Source organism: Lonchura striata, chromosome 34, assembly GCF_050655825.1.
Source record: "Lonchura striata isolate lonStrDom1 chromosome 34, ASM5065582v1, whole genome shotgun sequence".
Classification (NCBI taxonomy): domain Eukaryota; kingdom Metazoa; phylum Chordata; class Aves; order Passeriformes; family Estrildidae; genus Lonchura; species Lonchura striata.
Window position 1 is genome coordinate 5,951,406 of NC_140736.1, and position 19,608 is coordinate 5,971,013.

A 19,608-nucleotide genomic window follows, 5' to 3' on the forward strand; every position below is an offset into this window, starting at 1 on the left:
CCTGGTGACCCCAGTGACACCCTAGTGACCCCCCAGTGCCCTGAACTCCTCCACCCAGGTCCCCAGATCTCTCTCCAAGTTATTCCCAGTGCCCCTGACCTCCTTCCACCGCCCAAAGGCCCCTTCTGAGTGCCTCCAGTACCCCCACGAGCCTCCCCAGTTCCACCACAACCCTTCCCAGTACCCCCACAACCCTCACAGTTCCACCACAACCCTCCCCAGTACCCCACGACCCTTCCGGGTACCCCCACCACAACTCCACACCACAACCCACATCACCACCAAATTTTAATCCATAAAAACCCCAGGGCCAGCACGTGGGTGACCCTGAGGTTGGGCTGGCTTTTGGGTGATTCTGGGGAGGTTTTTGGGGTCACCCCACCTGAGGCTTCCCCTGAGGGTCCTGGGGAGCCTCATCCCGGGCCGGGCGCATTCCCGGGAACCCCAGGCTGCGGGCCCCGTTCATTTCTTGGCCTGCACGTGGGCACAGTCGAACTTTCCGCGCACCACGGTGAGTTTGACGCCGGGCAGGTCCTGGGTGCGCCCGCCCTGCACCAGCACCATGTGGTGCTCCTGCAGGTTGTGGCCCTCGCCGGGCACGAAGGCGATCACCTCGCGGCCGGTGCTGAGCCGCACCCGCACGCACCGGCGGTTGGCCGAGTTGGGTTTCTTGGGCTTCCGGATCAGGTTCTTCAGCACCACGCCCTTGATCTGCGGCCGGCCCAGCGTGGGCCCCGCTTTGCGGGGAGGGGGCGCGGGGCGGCCCTGCCGGTGCATTTGGTTCAGCGTGGCCATGCCGGCCGAGGGAGGACGGGGCGGCGGCGGCGGGAGGAGCAGCCCCGGAGCTGCGGAGGGGACACGGAGAGAGGTCAGGGGGTGCTGGGGGGGCGGCGCGTTTTGGGGGAGGAAGGGGCATTTACGCACTGCTGCGCGCCAGCGAGGCGGCGGCCCGAAGCGCGGCGCGGAGCGACATCTACGAGGCTCTGAGGGGAGAAGGGACGGTCAGGGCGGCCTGGGGAGGGCACCGGGGAGCGGCGGGACCGGAGCCCGCACGTTCCCCTCAGGGTGCCGCCATCTTACCCAGATCCGAGCGCACCGCGCTGCGATTGGGCAGGGGAGATGCCAATCTCCGAGATTCGTGCGGTGATTGGTTAATGACGCTCTGGTCGCTGGAGACCCGCCCTCTGAGCAGCAACTTCCGCGTTGTGCCACGCCCCTCCTCCGCTAAACCCCGCCCCAAAGCCGATTCCCCGCCCATATTCAAACTATCCCCGCCCTATGCCACGCCCATTTTCCCGTATGGCTCCTCGCCCTTTGCTCATTGGCCACATTTGGCTCGCCACGCCCCTCCCGTCCGTGCCCCCGCCCCTCGTGGGCGTGGCCTGTCGTCGCGGCGACGCGGACGTGGGAGGACCCGGATGTGGCTGGATCCCAACATGGCCGCGGCGGCGGCGGCTGAGTGAGGCCTGAGGGGGCTTGGGAGGGATTCGGGAATTCCGGGGGGATCCGGGCTCTGGAGACCCCCCCAGGGCCGAGGAGACACTTGGTGATGGAGGAGGGCGGCTGGGGGTGGGCTTGGGGGCATTTGGAGGCTGCCCCGATCCCTGGAGGGGCGGCAGCAGCAGCGCTGGGAAAGCCTGGAATTCCTGGGGAGCATCGGGATATGGATCCAGCCGCCCCCCGCCCCAAAAACACCCCAAAAGGGGAGGTCCGGGCTGCTCCTGAGGGAATCCCGTTCTTCCCGTGCAGCGCTCTTACCGGAGCACCTGGAACGCGGAGCTGAGACAGGACCGTTTTCCCTTCGCGGAAGGTAGGAAGCGAATCCGGAATTAATTCCCCGAGTTTCTTATCCCACGGGGATATGGGGGTCTCCTCCCCACGCTCCTACCCAGCCCCAGAGCCCTGCGATGGATTTTTTCCCTGTGGATTTGGGTCAGGAACTCCAAGGCAGAGGGGCACTGGAATTCCTCAGAAATGCCCTAACTCCTCAAAAACAGCATTTCCCCTAAAATGAAATGCCCTAAAACTCCTCAAAAACAGTGTGTCCCCTAAAATGAAATGCCCTATCTCCCCCAAAAACAGCGTTTCCCCCCAAGTTTTGGCGCAGTGGGAAGGGAATTGTCATCCCCACTGTTTTTTTGTGGTGTTCCCATCGCCATTCCTCAACTGAAAAGGAGAAAAAAATTCCAAAAAAGCCTCTGGATTTGTGCTTTCGTTGCATTTTCCCTGTAATTTAGTGAATTTTCAGATGAGCAATGGTGAGATAGAGGGATTGACCCGTGGTCGGCTTGGAAATAAGTGGAAATTTGGTTTATGGGAAGTATCCAGATGTGGAAAAGATCCAGCAGTCATTTGGAAATGGCCAAAGACTTCCCCCTCCCACCATTCCCTGCTGGGTTTTGGGGCTAAAAGACGGGAATTTGGACACCAACATCTCGTTAACAGCTGCAGGACAAGCAGGAATTTCTCCGAGTTTCCAGGAAGAAATTCCAAGGATATTCCTGCCTGTGGCTTTAATTAATCTTTTAATTTGTTCGTTTCCCGTGGGAGAAACCCTGGCTTCCCTGGAGCTCTGGGAGGAATGTCTGGGTTTTCTGGAGGTGCTCCTGAACCAGCCCTAGGAGGGATTTTCCTGGATTTTGGTGACCTGGATCATTATGGATGGACGGGATCGTTACTGATTAATTGGATCGTTGTTAATTGGCCCTTCCTTTGCCCCCGAGCCGGAGATTCCCGATGTTCCTCCCTCCCTCTCCCTGCATGTCCAGCTCCGGGGAAACTTCCTGCTGCAGGAAAAGAGCTGAATTCCGCCAGAATTCCTCTTTTTCCTCTTTCTTTTACACTTTCCCCCTTCTGCTCTCCTTCCTTGCTTCTCCTTTTCTCCTTCCTCCTTTCCCTGCTCTCCCCCTTCCCTCCCGTCCTGCTTTTCCCAGTGGTCACGGAAGCTTTGAGCGCTCCGTTCCCTTTTCCCAGGAGTTCAGATCTTCCGGGTCCCTTCCCGGATTTTTTCCTCTTCGCCTGAGCTTTGGAGGCTCCTGGTGGGTCGCCAGATTCCTGGAATTCCGGGATTCCTCTGAGCAAAAGCCACACTTCTCCTCTTCCTCCTCCTCCTCCTCCTCCTCCTCCTCCTCCTCCTCCTCCTCCTCCTCCTCCTCCTCCTCCTCCGGCAGATCCAGCTGGGCCAGTCCAACTCGCCTTTCCCGGCCGGCCTCGCTTTCCCGGGATCGTGACCCCTTTGCGGGGAATCCCAACGTTCCGACCCGGGGGATCAAATCCCAGGATTCCCACCTGGAATACCGTTCGGCACCGCCCGGCGCCGCTTCCCGCTCCGGTTTATTTTTTTTTTTTAAGGAAAACAACCCCTTGGAGCAGCCCCGACCTGTTCCCAGCAGGATCTGGGCTGGGATTCCAGAGCTCCAGGGATCATCGGGATCAGCCGTGCGAATCAGGAAAACGCGCTTTCACCCATTCTGCCGGAATTCCGGGAGTTTTCGGGACGCTTTGCTCTGTCCCTCTTGCTGCTTTCCCGAGGATCCCGAATTCCCACCGGGGGGGAGCCCTGGAGGTGGAAATTTGGAAATTTTTCATGGAAGATGTGGATTTGGAGGGTTTGGAGTCTCTTCCTGTTCCGGCTGACATCAGGAAAATAATTCCCCAAGAGGAAAAATCCAGCTCAGGGATTTTCCAGCAGAGACTTTGGCTCTTCTCTCTTCTTCCCAAAAGGATCAAACCCAGCATGAGTTTGGGATTCAGGGAACTTTAGAGGGGGGAAAAAAAAAAAAAAATCCAGGAATAAGCGGTGGGAATACGAGGTAAGTTTTTTGTCTGGTGGAATTTTCTCACAGGGAATTTTCTCAAAGGGAAGGCTCCAAGCCCAGCTCTCCCTGGGAGCTCTCCCCATCTTCCCAGGACTCTCTGGTTCCGAGGGGGCCCGCTTGGAATCTTGGGGGAAAGTGGAGCAGTTTGGGGCAAAAAGAGGAGAGATGGGATGGATGGACCAGTTCCACACAGTGGGGGGAGAAATGGAAATACTGGAATTTGGGAAGTGGGATGAAGCCAAACTCTGTGTCTGGAATGCTGTGGTGCCACGCCGGGCATTTGTTTTCCTGAAATTCACCCAGCTCCAGTGTAAAAATCCTGAAGTTTGCTGAAAATCCCATTTCAGTCCCGTCCTGGATTCTCTCCTGCCCAGGAACATCTGATTTTCCTGGATTTGGGCTTTATGGGAAGGCGTGAAGTACCTCTGTGCACATTCTCTTCCCTTCACTTTTCCCTTTCTTTTTCATCCCAAAGCTGCCAGCATGATTCCCACCAGGACACAGCCTAAATGTCACTGATTGGAGGGAATTTGTGGGATTTTGTTGGGAATTTTAGGGAAAACAGAGATTATTCCGCCCAGTATGTACTCAGTTCCTTGTTAATTGGTAACTAATTAAACCCCGCTGGGATCCCAGGAATGCAACCTGGGAAAGGCTGAGGAATAAGTTCACCCCTCCTGGCCCTCATCAATCCCTCTGGAATTCTTCAGGACCTCTCTGCCCCTGCCAAGTGCTGCCGGTTTTCCCCCCAACCATCTGAAAAAAAAGAGGGGTTTTGGGGTGAAATCCTGTGGATTTGGTGTCAGACGCACCAGATCCTGCACCTCCCTGACATCCTGGCTGACCTGGACCATCCTTGGATATTTCCCATGGAACTTGCAACGGGAAAAGCCCAGATGCAGCAGATCTTAATCCTCCACTCAAAATTTAGCATCGATTTCCCCAAACCAGGAGAATTTTCCATCTGGAAGTGGGATTTTGCAATCCGGAGAGGATCCCAGCAGTGTCCTAGGAAGGTGGAAGGAGGGATGAGCAGGGAAAATGGAGAATATACAAAATTCTGACCGTTTTTGGCTGGAGTTGAAGTGGAGGAGGAGAAAAGCTTTGTGATGGATCATTGATTAAAGGAGAAAACCTCAAAGATTGGGAAAAATAGTGAGAAAACCTTGGAGGCAGTGGGATTCTGGAGTCTGGAAAATGGGATTGAGCCGAGGAGCTGGAGAAAAATAGGAGGAAATGGGAAAATTGCCACTGAGAAAAGCAGTGAAAGTGGGGAAAATGGACCCACCCAAGATCCATGGGATTTTGGGGCCATTCCCAGAGGGATTCATGCCCCCATTGGGATCACACTCCCAAAACCTTCCCAGCTCAGCTTGTTCTTGGCCTGAAAACTGCAGAAAACCATGGAAATTAGCAAAACCCTCGGATCCTGCCCCAGAGCACTGATCCTGGCGCTGAGATCCCAGGAAAAGCAGATTTTTTTGTGTTTTTTTGGGGTGTTTTAAATCTGTTTGCTGGTTCTGGTTGGGTTAATGGATTTCTCCCATTTCCCAGTGGGAATTTCTGGTGCCCCTGGTGTTTCCAAGTTTGGACTTGGGGGAAAAATGGGGAGTAACCAGATAAAAGTGGGGGATGCTGGAGGGGAGTGGATAAAAGCCATTCCAACAGTGGGATTTTCGGGGCTGATCCCATCCATCCCAAGGCATTTCTTCCCAATGTTTCCATTCGATTCCAGTGGCGGGATTTGGGCGCCAGTCCCGTTCCCAGGGACGTTCCCCGTTGTGGCGCCGGATTCCAGGGGCGGCTCCCATTCCCAGGGCTGGGTTTTGGGGGCTGTTGCCATTCCTGATGACAGCCCCCGCTTCCCTCCCCGTAACCCTGGGGTTCTGGGCCCCGATCCCGTTGCCAGGAGCGCGTCCCGGGCCATGTTCTCCAAGAAGAAGAAGCGGGTGGAGATCTCGGCGCCGTCCAACTTCGAGCACCGGGTGCACACGGGGTACGACGCCTCGGAGCAGCGCTTCACGGGGCTGCCCCGCCAGTGGCAGGGGCTGCTCGAGGAGTCCGCCCGCCGCCCCAAGCCCCTCGTGGACCCCGCCTGCATCACCGCCATCCGTGGGGCCCACAAGGTGCGGGGAGCCGGGAGCGTCGGGAATTCGGGGGGGGGATGTGGGGCGGGGAGAGCATGGCCGTTCTGGGTTTGGGGTTTTGGAGGAGGTAACAGGGTTCTGGGTGCTCTTTGGGGCTGGGCTGGGCGCAGTGTGGGGGTCTGGGAACATGGGGATTTTGGGGTTCTTTGGTGTTCAGGGGTTATGGAGCAGGTCAGGGGTTGCCAGCTGCTCTTGGAGCTCAAAAAGCCAAACTGGTAGGATTCTGGGGGTCAGGGAGGTGGGAGCTGGGTCCCCCTGCCTTTCCTACCTCCCTAAAAGACAATTTAGGGGAGTCATGGACATGGGGCTTTTGGGATCGTGGGTCAGGGAACGGGGAGGCGGGGGCTCATTCAGTCGCTGGGCTGGGGGAATTTGGGGTCTTGGAGTCCTGGATGCTCTTTGGGGTCAAACTGGGAGGAATTGGGAGGTCTTGGGGCAGGGTACCCCAGGATAGGTGTGGTGAGACTCTTCCCCACACCTGGAGCCAGCCCACCACATGGGAACTCGCAGTCCTTCCCACCTGATCTCTTCCCCACTGTGTGTGTCCCCAGTTGTTAAAGTCCCCCATATTCCCACATCCTCCCCATTGCCACATCCATCCATTCTTACCTCAGTTCTGATGCCCCCCCAAATCCCACCCCGTCAAACCCCCCCCCCCGCCCCAATATTTTGGGACCCTCCCAGCGAGGCTAGACCCCAATCCCTGGGGAGCACACAGGATCGTCTGGGGCTCTGGGACTCTTCCCGGAGGGACACCCCAGCCAAACCAAACCCCCTCCCCTCTGCCCCCCTGCCATCTTCCTGCAGCCATTCCATGTCATCTTTCTGTTGTTTCTTTTTTTCCTTTTTCCCCCGTTTCCCCCATGTGTTTCCCCCTTCCCGCAGCCCATCGTGCGCGGCTCCAAAGGCACCCGGGATGGGACCCCCGGGGTCCGGGACAGGACCCTGGCGTGGCTCCTGGACGAGCTGGCGGCCGTGTCTGTGTCCCGCTCCAACTCCCTGCGCCAGGACAGCCCCCCCTGCCCCTCCCGGCACCCCCCGGAGAACGGCCTGGCCCCGGGGCCCCCCCGCTCCCGCCCGGAGCCCGGCAAGAGCCGCCGCGGGGACCCCGAGCCGAGCCCCCCTCAGTCCCGGCAGCGGGAGGAGCCCAAAGCTGCGGCCGGGCGGGAGCCCCCCAACCCTCACCCTCCCCTCCATCCCCCTGGGGGCCGCCCCAAATCCAGCTCGGCCGGAGAGGGGCCCCCCCGGCCCCCGCCCCGCGAGCAGCGCCCGCTCTCGGGGCCCGACCTGCGGCCCCCCGACATTCCCGGCGCTCCCGGAGCGGGGCTGAAGACGGTGCCCGGACGCCCCTTCCACACCTATCCCCGCGCCGACACCGACCCCGGCCGGGGGGGCAGCGCCCAGGTAAAGGGGTGTCCCCCGGCCTCTCCTCATCCTCCGCTTCCTCTTCCTGCTCTCCTTCCTCTTCCAGAGTGGGTTCTCTGCTCCTCTTCCTCATGGCTTCCCATGCTCACTGGGATCAGCAGCAGCTTCCTTCCCCAGTTACTTCCTTGGCTCTGGAGCAGTTTCCTCTTCTTCTTCTTTTTCTTCTTCCTCCTCCTCACTGTGCTTGCCCTGTTCTTCCTCAGAAGCTGCTCCTCTTCCTCGCAGCTTCCCAGAACTGGGATGTGCAGGGGCCACCGCCTCCCCTGCCGGTGCTGCGTCCTTGGCACCAAAACAGTTTCCTCTTCCTCGCTCTGCCTCTTCTCTTCTTCCTTGGAAGCAGCTCTTCTGCTCCTCTTCCTCGCAGCTTCCCTTGTCCCAGTCAGAATCTGGTCCCAGGTGCTGCATCTGTGGCTCCAGCGTCTCTTCCTCTTGCTCTTCCTCTTGCTCCTTCCTTCTGGCCTGTGCCCGGAGGCCCTGGTGCTGGCCCCCGACATTCCCACGGGAATTCCGGGGGCTGACACCCCTCTCCCCTGTTCCCACAGGCCGAGCACCACCCGGGACGCCCGCAGGAGGGGACCCCCAATGGGCCGGTCCCTGCCGGCGCTCCTGGTGCCTCCCACGCCCCCGGTCCCCCACGCCCCAAAGCCCCGGAGCCACCTCCCCCGGCCCCGGAGCCCCCGGCCCCGCGTCCCCCCGGCCCCGCGCCCGCTCCGGGGGCGGGGCCCCAGCGCGTGTCCCACGAGCAGTTCCGGGCGGCGCTGCAGATGGTGGTGGACCCCGGCGACCCCCGCACGTACCTGGACAACTTCATCAAGATCGGCGAGGGCTCCACGGGCGTCGTCTGCATTGCCACCGTGCGCGGCTCCGGCAAGCTGGTGGCCGTCAAAAAGATGGACCTGCGCAAGCAGCAGCGGCGGGAGCTGCTCTTCAACGAGGTGAGGGGGGGCAGCCCTGGAGACCCCTTGAGAGCCTTGGGGACCCTCAGGGAGTGAATTCGGAGACCCTCAGGAACCCCTTGGATCCCTCAGAGCCCATCAAAGCCCCTCCAAGGCCTCTTGGTGACCCACTAGGGACCTCCCGATGCCCTGGGGACAGTCCCAGGCTCCCATCCCCACGTTTCCCCCCGTCCCAGGTGGTGATCATGCGGGACCACCAGCACGAGAACGTGGTGGAGATGTACAACAGTTACCTGGTGGGCGATGAGCTCTGGGTGGTCATGGAGTTCCTGGAGGGCGGCGCGCTGACCGACATCGTCACCCATACCAGGTGACCTCGGGGAGCGGGGCTTGCATGGGTGGCAGAGGGGACAGGGTGGTGGCGGCAGGGTGGTGACAGGGTGCCGTCCCCAGGATGTCGGAGGAGCAGATCGCGGCCGTGTGCCGCTCGGTGCTGCGGGCGCTCGCCGTGCTGCACGCCCAGGGCGTCATCCACCGCGACATCAAGAGCGACTCCATCCTCCTCACGCACGACGGGCGGGTAGGAACGCCCAGAAATCTCCCCCAAACCTCCCCACGATCCTTTGGGATCCCGCCCTGACCCTGAGCCCGGCCCCGCTTGCAGGTGAAGCTCTCGGATTTCGGCTTCTGCGCCCAAGTGAACAAGGACGTGCCACGGCGCAAGTCCCTGGTGGGGACTCCGTACTGGATGGCCCCTGAGCTCATCTCACGCCTGCCCTATGGCCCAGAGGTGGGTCAGTGGGCTCGGGGGAGTTTAGGGGGTCCTGGGGGTCATTAGGGGGTGTTCAGGGTGGGTTTCGGGGGGTTTGGCGTGGGCATGTGGGCCCCCAAGCTCATCTGCTTTCCCTGCCACCTTGAGGTGTCTTGTGGGGATGTTGGGATGGGTTTGAGGGTGCCCAGGATGGGTTTAGGGTTGCCCAGGGTGGGTTTGGGGGTACCCAGTGTATGTTTGAGGGGCTCCAAGTGGCCTCCCCTCCCGACCCCTCCATCCTGGATGCTGTATATTTGGGAGGAGGGGCATGGAGTGGATTTGAGGGGCTCCCCCCAACCCCCTCCTCATTTTTGGGGTGACCATCTCCCCCCTCCCAGGTGGACATCTGGTCTCTGGGGGTGATGGTCATCGAGATGGTGGATGGGGAACCCCCTTATTTCAACGAGCCCCCCCTCAAAGCCATGAAGCTGATCCGGGACAACCTTCCCCCCCGGCTCAAGAACGGCCACAAGGTAACTCTGGGGGAGTCCCCCGCGTTTCTGGGGAGTCCCAGGGGGTGTTTCTCACGTCCCTCTTGTCCCCCCAGGTGTCCCCATCCCTGAAGGGCTTCCTGGAGCGGATGCTGGTGCGGGACCCGGCACAGCGGGCGAGCGCCCCGGAGCTGCTCCGCCACCCCTTCCTGGGCGTCGCGGGGCCCCCCGCCTGCATTGTGCCCCTCATGCGGCAGCACCGGCTGCGGTGAGAGCCCCCCTGCCCTGGGGGAGACCCCCGGCCCCCTCCTGCTCCTCCTCCTCTGCTGCACCCCCAAACTTGAGCAGGACTGGGATGTTCCTGGGGGACACTGGCCCCCGACCTGTACTACTGAGCTGGGGAGCCCACAGCAGAGATTTTGGGGGGGAAAGGGGGGGGTGGCTGTCATCCCAGAGATTTGGGGGTGCACGGGCTAATCCTGGTCCCTTCTGCCTTTGGGACCCATTTGGGGCATTTCCCCCTTTTTTTGTTTTTTTTTTTAGCCCTCTCTTTTCTACCCCCTTTGGGCACTGGGGTATAGCCCCCCCCTAGATCTCCATGCGAGGGGCTCCCCAAAACTACAGCCCCCCCTCTCCCCACCACACCACACTACTGATTCGGGGTGCGTCCCACCCTGGGCCTCCCTCGCCTCTTTTTGTTGATTTTGGGGTTTTTTTCCTGTTTGCTGTTGTTGGTTCCTTCCCCCCGGAACTCCCCCTTGCCCTCCCCAGGGGTGTTTTGTTTTTTAACAAAGCGATATTTATATGGTCGGGTTTTGTACTGCGCGGGACGGGGGTGCCCCGGGGGGACACCGGGCCCCCCCTAAATTACACGTGTCCTTTTGGACCCCCCGTGTGCTGTGTGGTTCTTTGGGGGGCAGGGGGCACGGGGACCCCCCCCAATAAAGGACCCCCAGGCAGGAGCTGGTGCTGCCTCAGGGCTTTATTGACTGCACAGGGGGCGGGGGGCTGCGGCGGCCCACGGCACACACGGGGTCTCACCATGGCTCGGCCGGGTTGGCTCGCGTTGGCCCAGCTCAGCTTGGCTTGGCCCCTGATGGTGACTTTGGCCAGCGCTGCCACGCCTTGGCGTGTCTTGGCCTGCGCTGGCTTGTGGCGGCTCAGCTTGGCTCACGTCGGCATCTCGCAGCCAGCTCGGGGTCACTTCGGCCCACGTTGAGTCAGGTCGAGCCACACTGACTCCTCTTGGCCCGTGATGACTCGCAGCGACGTGTGCTGGCTCGCCTTGACCCGCGCTGGCTCGTGTTGACCTGTGCTGGCTCACGTTGACCCGTGCCGGCTCGTGTTGACCCGTGCTGGCTCACGTTGACCCGCGTTGCCTCACGGCACCTCCCGCTGCCTGCTCTCACCCCCGGTCCTGCCGTCGCCCCGCCCGCGCCACCACTCACTTGCAGGTGCAGTAGAGGGCCCGGATGGCGTTGTTCCAGTCCCCGAAGAGCCCCCGGCGCAGCTCCTGCAGCCGCGGCACCGCACCGGCACCGAAGTGCCGCGAGTTGCCGTCCTTGGCCCGGCGCGACCACACGGTGAGCTTGCACCTGGTGCCCACCACGAGGGAGGAGGCGCGGGCGGACCACCCCTGGGGCATGTAGGGCATGTCGCTGCCCGGCAGCACCTCCAGCACGTCACCAGCGCAGCACTGGTCGTAGTAGGGGCTGTTGTCGGCGTAGAGCAGGGCGCACAGCTGCGTGCCGTTGGTGGGGCGCAGCTCTGCTGCTGTGGGGCACTGGGCCTGCACCCCCCGGCCCAGCGCAGCCACCGCGGCCACCAGAGTCACCAGCAGCGCCAACGCCATGGCTGTCACCTCCCGGGCCTCACCGGCGCCTTCGCCGCGCGGTTATAGCCCGGCCCAAGGCCACCGGGCGGGGCCCGCCTGGGAGGGGACTCAGGTGTGTGCCAGCTCCCCGGGAAGGGACACAGGTGCCAGGTGTGTGCCAGCTCCCCGGGAAGGGACACAGGTGAGGGAGGTCCCGAGGTCTGCCCCTCCCCCCATGGGAAGGGACACAGGTGACTCCCCCGCGCCCCCAACCTTGCTGCGGCCTTGGGCAGGGGGGAGGACCCAAGGCCAGGCTAGGAACCAGGTGCTCTGTATGCAAATGAGGGCATAATTAGCCAGGGCTTTTGCTGGTGGGCTCCGCCCCTTGTTTGCATATTCATGATCCCAAGCTTGCCTCGCTGAGACGGTCACCATGGCAACCACGGGGGGCGGGGATTGTTGCCTCATTAGCATAGCCCCGACCTGCCCACATTGTGGGATGTTGGGGGTGGGAGAGCCAGGGGGGGCTCGTACCGGGCTGGGACGCCCCCCAGGAAATAAAACCCCCTGTCCCGGGCAGGGACCCCCCCCCAAAAGACAGAGGGGATCCCCCCAGTCAGAGTCCTGCCCCAAAGTGAGGCTGACCCCCGTCCCCTCCGAGCTCCCACCCCCCCCATTCACACTCGCGTTTCTGCCCCGGGGGGGCCACAGGTTTTTAATGTAAAAACTCGTGTTAAACACTGCGAGGGCCCGAGGGGGGCGGCTGGTGGGGGGGCGGCGTTTTGGGAGGGGGGGGAGATGGGGAGGAGCTGAGGAATTTTGGTGGGGGGGGGGGAAATGGGGCTGGGAGGGAAATGGGGGGGCTGGGGCGCCCCCCCAGGGTTATCCAGACCAGCCAGATAGGAACCCCCGGGTCGAGTTTGGGGGGGGCAGAGGCCACGGGAGGGACACACGGGGGGGTCCCCAGGCATCGGGAGGGTCCCCCTTTTGCCCCCCACCCTCCCCCGCGTGGGGGGGTTTTTGGTGGGGGGGCTGCGGGTCTCGTGTCATCTGTGCAGAGATGTCGGGGGCGTGCGCGGGGCCCCCCCGGCCCGGCCGAAGGCACCGCGGGGGGGGCGGGCCGGGCACGCGCGTGGGGCGGGAGTGGGGGGCACACAAATTTTGGGGCGCACACGCAAGTCCCAAGTGCGCATCTCGAGGGGCGGGGGGGGGGGGGGACACGCGTGGGGGGAGCCACAGCTTTTTCCGGCTCCGGGGCCCCCCCGTCGCGGGGGCGCCCCTGCCACGGTCCCCACGCGTGCGGCGGTGCCCGCGCATGTCGGGGGTCCCCACGCGGGATTTTGGGGGGAAAGGTTTGCATACAGGTGCCCCCAGGGCGGGGCGGGTCACCTGGCGGACTCCCGGTGGCACCCACGGGGGATCCCAAACGGGTCCGGGGGGGCCACCCGGGCGAGCTTTGACGCTCCCTGGACCCCCCCGCCCCCCCACGAGCTGGGGTCCCACCGCCGCCCCCCACCCAGGAAGATCCCGGGGGGGCTCCAGTGGGTGCTGCCGAGGAGGGGTCCGAGAGGGGGCCGGGGGGGCAACTCCCGCCGTGCCCCCCCTCACACGGTGCTCTCCAGCATCCAGTGGGTGCTGCCGAACGAGGGGCGCAGGGGGGGTCCCAGGGGGCTCCCCTCGGGCGCGTCCAGCCGCGGCAGGGACCCGTGGCGCCGCGGCCGCGCCCGCCGGGGGTAGCTGTGGCTGGGGAACAGCCCCCGCGCCCCGCCGGCTGCCGCCGGGGGCAGCGGGGGCAGCGACGGCAGCTCGGGGGTCTCGGCGGGCCGGGGGCCGCCGTTGGTCTGCGAGCAGACGCTGGTGAGGGCGGGTGGGGGCCGCCGCGCCCCCGCCGCCGCCTTCCAGCGCGCCGTGAGGATGAGGATGAAGACGAGCACGGAGGCGGCGATGGCGGCGCCGATGACGATGATGACGGTGCCCCCCAAGAAGTGGGGCCGCGGCGGCGCGGCGCAGCCCGGCGGAGCGGCGGCCGTGGCGAAGGAGACGCAGCCGAGCGGGCGGGGGGCGGCCGGGGGGTCCCCGACCACACGCAGCGCGGACACGCAGAGCTCGTACTGGCGGCCCGGGGCCAGGTCCCGCAGCACGAAGGTGCGGCTGGACGGGGGCAACAACCTGGGGAGGGGGCGAGGGGAGTCGGGGGAGGGGCGAGACCCCCGCACCCCCCTCCGCAGGAAGCCGAAAACCCGCCCAGGACCCCTCGAAGACGTGCCAGAGTGCCAGGATCCCCCCAGACACCTCGAACACTCCCCAGAGACCCCCAGGACGCCCCTGAGCGCCCCTAGAACCTCACCGGGGTACCCCTAAAGCCCCCCAGAGATACAGAATTCCCCTGACATCTCCCACATCCCCTCAGAGCCCCCCCAGGACCCCCCAATACCCACCTGAACATCCTCCCCCACAACTCTCAGGGACACACAAACCCCCCCCGGACCACCCAAAATCCACTTGAAGCCCCCCAACCTCCCCATCACTGCGTCAAACCCACTTGAGCCTCCCCGAGGACACCCCAGACCCATCCCAGAACCCCCTGGAGCCCCGCAGAGACCCTCAAAACCCAGCGGAGCCCCCCCGGAGCACCACACATCTCCCCAAAACCCACTGGAGCCGCCCCCAGACCCGCCCCAGCCCCCCCGGGGACACCCCCGGGCGCCCACCTGTAGACGAGGGCATCGTCGGCCGAGCTGTTGTACTGGATCTGCACCATGCGCACGCCGGGCACGTGGCGCTGCGGCAGCCACCGGATGCGCGCCGAGGACCCCGTCACCTCCGCCGCCACCACCCGCCGCTCCCCGGGCCCCCCCCAGGTGTCATTGACGCCCGCTTGGGCCATATCCGAGGGTCCCGGCCCTGGCTCAGCAGCCGCGGCCTCCCCGTCCCCGTCCCGTCCCCGCGGCACCGGCAGCGGCACCACCACGACGTCGACGCGCGCGGCCGCCTCGCCCGCGGCATTGGCGGCCACGCAGGTGAAGCCGCCGTGGTCCCTCAGGGTGGCCACGCGGAGCTCCAGGGAGCCGTCGGCGCCCACCGAGCGCCGGGAGCCATTCTGCACCACGCGCCCGTCGGGGCCCAGCCAGTGCAGCGCGGGCGGCGGGTCCCCGACGGCGGCGCAGCCCAGGCGCAGCGGCTGCCCCTCGGTGACCGCGGGCGGGTGCGCGGCCGCGGCGGTGACGGCGGGGGCCCGGCAGGTCAGCTCCTCCTCGGGCACGGCGCCCAGCAGGCGCCCCGCCAGCGGCGCCGGCGTGGCGCAGGTCTCCAGGCGGCCCGGCTGAGCCACGCGGCGCAGCCACAGCAATTCGCAGTTGCAGTGCAAGGGGTTCCCCCCAGCCGCCAGCGCCGGCCCTGGCGGCCCTGGCACCGGCGGCAGCGCCCGCAGCCGGTTGGCCGTCAGGTCCAGCCGAGCCAGGCGTGGCAGCCGTGCCACGGCACCGGCCGGCACCCGCTCCAGCAGGTTGTGGTCCAGGGTCAGCGTGGCCAGGCTGCCCATGGCGGCCACGGCGTCCCAGGGCAGCGCCGGGAGGTTGTTGTGCGACAGGTCCAGGTCCTCCACGGTGGCGGCGAAGGCGGCGAAGGCGGCGGCGTCGATGGCGGCCAGCTGGTTGTTGGCCAGGATGAGGTGGCGCAGGCTGGCCAGCCCGCGCAGCTGCGGCCCGCTCAGCGCCGGCAGCCGGTTGCCGTCCAGGTGCAGCGCTCGCAGGGCGCGCAGGTCGGCGAAGGCGCCGGGGGCCAGGCGGCGCAGCCCGTTCCGCGACAGCGTCAAGTGCACCAGGCTGCTCATGTTGGCGAAGTCGGCACGGCCCACGGCACCGATGAAGTTGTCGGCCAGGCGCAGCTCCACGGCGCCGCGGTCCAGGCTGGGCGGCACGGCCAGCAGCCCGGTGCGAGCGCACAGCAGCGTGGGGCTGGGCGCGGCCGCGGGGCACAGGCAGCGCGGGGGGCACCGCGGCGACGGCGGCGACACCGGGACCCCCGCCCCGGACACGGCCCCCAGCACCACCAGCGGCACCAGCAGCTTCGCCATCCCCGCGGCCGCGCCTGCGGGGGAACCGCGGGGTCATGGCGGGGCCCGGCCGGTCCCGGCGGATCCTGCTTTGCCCACAAGATCCCACAACACACTGCTAAATCCCAGTGAGATCCCAGTGAGATCCCTGTGCTCCCAGTGAGATCCCAGTGAGATCCCAGTGATCCCAATGCTCCCAGTGAGATCCCAGCGAGATCCCAGTGAGATCCCAATGCTCCCAGTGAGATCCCAGTGATCCCAATGCTCCCAGTGAGATCCCAGTGAGATCCCAGTGAGATCCCAGAGCTCCCAGTGAGATCCCAGTGATCCCAATGCTCCCAGTGAGATCCCAGTGAGATCCCAGTGAGATCTCAGTGAGATCCCAGTGCTCCCAGTGAGATCCCAGTGATCCCAGTGAGATCCCAGCGCTCCCAGCGAGATCTCAGTGAGATCCCAGTGCTCCCAGTGAGATCCCAGCGAGATCCCAGAGCTCCCAGTGAGATCCCAGTGATCCCAATGCTCCCAGTGAGATCCCAGTGAGATCCCAGTGAGATCCCAGTGCTCCCAGTGAGATCCCAGTGATCCCAGTGAGATCCCAGCGCTCCCAGCGAGATCTCAGTGAGATCCCAGTGCTCCCAGTGAGATCCCAGTGAGATCCCAGAGCTCCCAGTGAGATCCCAGTGATCCCAATGCTCCCAGTGAGATCCCAGTGAGATCCCAGTGAGATCTCAGTGAGATCCCAGTGCTCCCAGTGAGATCCCAGTGATCCCAATGCTCCCAGTGAGATCCCAGCGAGATCCCAGTGAGATCCCAGTGAGATCCCAGCGCTCCCAGCGAGATCTCAGTGAGATCCCAGTGCTCCCAGTGAGATCCCAGTGAGATCCCAGTGCTCCCAGTGATATCCCAGTGCTCCCATTACCTTCTCTCAGGGCTCCATCCTGGTCCTGTCCAGGTGTTGCCGTGGGGCCTGTGGGGACAGGGGACAGGCCAGTACAAACCAGTACAGACCAGTACAGGCTGCACATCCATCAGTACAGACCACTACAGACCCAGTTCCACCAGTACAAACCAGTACAGATCAGTAGAGATTCACATCCGTCAACAGGGACCAGTACAAACCAGTATGGACCAGTACAGGTTCACACCCATCAACAGGGACCAGTGCGGACCAGTATGAACCAATACAGACCAGTACAGATTTACACCCATCAATAGGAACCAGTACAGACTAGTACAAACCAGTACAGACCAGTACAAATTCACATCCATCAGTATGGGCCAGTACAAACCAATTGAGCAGCACACAGCCAGTACAGCCCAGCACAGCCCAGTATGGACCAGTACAGCCCACACTGGCCCAGTTCAGCCCAGTTCAGCCCAGTCCAGCCCAGTTTGGCCCAGTCCGGCCCAGTTCAGCCCAGCATCCCCTGCACACACCCCCAGCGTCCATTCCAGGTTAATGCGGCCCAGCACATCCCAGTACATCCCAGTACGGCCCAGCATGGCCCAGTACATCCCAGCATGGCCCAGTATGGACCAGTACAGAAGAGCACAGCCCAGTACAGACCAGTACAGTACTGCATCACCCAGTAAAGACCAGAACATCCCAGCATGGCCCAGCACAGCCTAGTATAACCCAGTACATCCCAGCACAGCCCAGTATGGACCAGTACAGAACAGCACAGCCCAGTATGGGCCAGTACAGCCCAATATGGGCCAGTACAGACCAGTATAACCCAGTACAGGACAGCACAGCCCAGTATAACCCAGTACATCCCAGTATGGCCCAGAATAGCCCAGTACAACCCAGTACATTTCAGCATGGCCCAGCACAGCCCAGTATAGCCCAGTATAGCCCAGTATGGCTCAGTGCATGCCGGTACAATGAAACACAGCCCAGTGCAAACCAGTACATCTCCACACAGACCATTACAGACACTGCCCAGCCCAGTACAGACTAGTACAAACCAGTATATCCCAGTACAGCCCAGCACAGCCCAGTATTATCCAGTACAGAGCAGTACAGCCCAGTATATCCCAGTACAGCCCAGTATGGCCTAGTGTAGTCCAGCATGGCCCAATGCAGACCAACACAGACTCGGTACCTCCCAGTGCTTCCCAGCATGGCCCAGTGCAGGCCAGTTCAGCCCCAGTACATCCCAGTATAGCCCAGTGCAGGCCAGTCCAGCCCCAGTGCCTCCCAGTGCCTCCCGGCCCCCCGGCGGTACCTGGGGGGGCTCAGCCCACGGACGCTCCCATCGCTGCTCCGGGGGGGAGGGGGGCTCGGGCCTCGCCCTACTGGGGGGGCATCGGGGGGGCACCGGGAAAGGGGGGGGGAAACGCGAATTGGGGCGGGGGGCACCGGGCCCGGCTTCACCGGGGCTGGGGAGGAGCGGTGGGGGTGGGGGGGGTGTCGGGAATCACCGGGATGGGACCGGGGGAGGGGAGAGGGGACCGGGATGGCGGCGGGGGGGACACCGGGATGCGGGGATGGGGGCCGGGATGGAGGGAGCGGGATGCGGGATGGAGCCGGGATGCGGGGATGGGGGCCGGGATGGAGGGAGCGGGATGCGGGATGGAGCCGGGATGCGGGGATGGGGGCCGGGATGGAGCCGGGGCGGATCCGGGATTCGGGGATGGATCCGGGAATGGATCCGGGGTGGATCCGGGATTCGGGGATGGATCCGGGATGGATCCGGGATGGAGCCGGGGATGGATCCCGGGCGCGGGACGGCACCGGGGGCGGCCGCCGGGCTTGGGGTGCGGGGGTCCCGGAGCAGCCCCGGAGCCGCCGCCCCGGTGAGGCCCCGGAGAGGCCCCGGTGAGGCCCCGGTGAGGCCCCGGTGAGGCCGCGGCCGCCGCTCGGAGCCGCAGAACCGGCGGGGCGGGGCCGGGCGGGGCCGGGGCGGGGCCGCGCGGGGCGGGGCCGCGGCGGGAGCGCGGACAGACGGACGGACAGACGGACGGACACGGGGATGGACATGGGGATGGACACACGGACAGACGGACGGACAGACGGACGGACACGGGGACGGACACGGGGATGGACATGGGGATGGACACACGGACAGACGGACGGACAGACGGACGGACACGGGGATGGACACGGGGATGAACAAGGGGATGGACATACGGACACACGGACGGACAGACGGACGGACCCGGGGATGGACACGGGGATTAACACACGGACAGACGGACGGACAGACGGACGGACAGACGGACGGACCCGGGGATGGACAAGGGGACACGGGGATGGACACACGGACAGACGGACGGACAGACGGACGGACACGGGGATGGACACGGGGATGGACACAGGGACACGGGGATGCACACACGGACAGACGGACGGACAGACGGACGGACCCGGGGATGGACAAGGGGACACGGGGATGGACACACGGACAGACGGACGGACAGACGGACGGACACGGGGATGGACACGGGGATGGACACACAGACAGACGGACGGACAGATGGACGGACACGGGGATGGACACGGGGATGGACACAGGGACACGGGGATGCACACACGGACAGACGGACGGACACACAGCCACGGGCATGGACACAGGGACATGGGGATGGACACACTGACAGAGAGACATAGGGCTGGACACACGGACACGGGGATGAACACATGGACACGGAGATGGACACACGGACACGGGGATGGACATACAGACACGGGGATGGACACACGGACACGGGGATGGACACACGGAGAGACAGACAGACAGAGGGACACACACAGGGACACGAATGGACCCAGGGACACAGGGACAGACACACGGACACCAGGGACACTGGGGTGCACTGGGCACGCACTGGGAGCACTGGGGGACACAGGGCCAGGAGCACTGGGGGATACTGGGAGGGCACTGGGGGATACTGGAGGACACTGGGGGGACACTGGGGGATACTGGGGACACTGAGGGACACTAGGAGGGCACTGGGGGACACTGGGGAACACTGGGGGGCACTGGGGGATACTGGAGGACACTGGGGGGACACTGGGGGATACTGGGGACACTGAGGGACACTAGGAGGGCACTGGGGGACACTGGGGGACACTGGGGTGCACTGGGGGATACTGGGGGGCACTGGGGGACAGCGCGAGGAGGCAGGGGCGTGGCCAAAGAAAGAAAGGGGCGTGTCGTCCGTGATTGACAGTTGCGCGGAGGAGGAGGGGGCGTGCCCAGCCGCCGGG

At 64.1% G+C, this 19,608-nt stretch overlaps 4 protein-coding genes across 7 annotated transcripts; 1 reads left to right on the plus strand and 3 right to left on the minus strand.

Moving 5' to 3' along the window:
- Positions 1-275: 275 nt before the first annotated feature.
- On the minus strand, positions 276-1,207 carry MRPS12 (mitochondrial ribosomal protein S12). Of its 2 annotated transcripts, XM_085564811.1 has the most exons (3): positions 1,081-1,207; positions 925-983; positions 276-845 (listed from the first exon to the last, which is right to left on the minus strand). In XM_085564811.1, exons 2-3 carry the CDS (start codon positions 971-973, stop codon positions 463-465), a joined length of 432 nt encoding a protein of 143 aa, XP_085420937.1. In that variant the 5' UTR covers positions 974-983; positions 1,081-1,207; the 3' UTR covers positions 276-462. The 2 variants fall into 2 exon arrangements, with proteins under 2 accessions (XP_085420937.1, XP_021401351.1); XM_021545676.4 differs by having other exon boundaries at positions 925-1,104.
- Positions 1,208-1,328: 121 nt separating this feature from the next.
- Positions 1,329-10,414, plus strand: PAK4 (p21 (RAC1) activated kinase 4). Its single transcript, XM_085564802.1, has 10 exons — positions 1,329-1,459; positions 1,750-1,810; positions 3,352-5,944; positions 6,851-7,369; positions 7,933-8,325; positions 8,523-8,656; positions 8,740-8,866; positions 8,951-9,076; positions 9,436-9,570; positions 9,645-10,414. Exons 3-10 carry the CDS (start codon positions 5,351-5,353, stop codon positions 9,798-9,800), a joined length of 2,184 nt encoding a protein of 727 aa, XP_085420928.1. The 5' UTR covers positions 1,329-1,459; positions 1,750-1,810; positions 3,352-5,350; the 3' UTR covers positions 9,801-10,414.
- A 78-nt stretch (positions 10,415-10,492) lies between these two features.
- On the minus strand, positions 10,493-11,976 carry SYCN (syncollin). The gene has a single exon (XM_085564812.1). The coding sequence runs from the start codon at positions 11,378-11,380 to the stop codon at positions 10,973-10,975; it is 408 nt and encodes a 135-aa protein (XP_085420938.1). The 5' UTR covers positions 11,381-11,976; the 3' UTR covers positions 10,493-10,972.
- A 63-nt stretch (positions 11,977-12,039) lies between these two features.
- Positions 12,040-19,597, minus strand: LRFN1 (leucine rich repeat and fibronectin type III domain containing 1). Of its 3 annotated transcripts, XM_085564800.1 has the most exons (4): positions 17,624-17,710; positions 16,315-16,362; positions 14,053-15,430; positions 12,040-13,510 (listed from the first exon to the last, which is right to left on the minus strand). In XM_085564800.1, exons 3-4 carry the CDS (start codon positions 15,414-15,416, stop codon positions 12,946-12,948), a joined length of 1,929 nt encoding a protein of 642 aa, XP_085420926.1. In that variant the 5' UTR covers positions 15,417-15,430; positions 16,315-16,362; positions 17,624-17,710; the 3' UTR covers positions 12,040-12,945. The 3 variants fall into 3 exon arrangements, with proteins under 3 accessions (XP_085420926.1, XP_021401326.4, XP_085420925.1); XM_021545651.4 differs by having other exon boundaries at positions 16,315-17,679; XM_085564799.1 differs by lacking the exon at positions 12,040-13,510 and having other exon boundaries at positions 14,115-15,430; positions 17,624-19,597.
- Between the last annotated feature and the right edge of the window lie 11 nt (positions 19,598-19,608).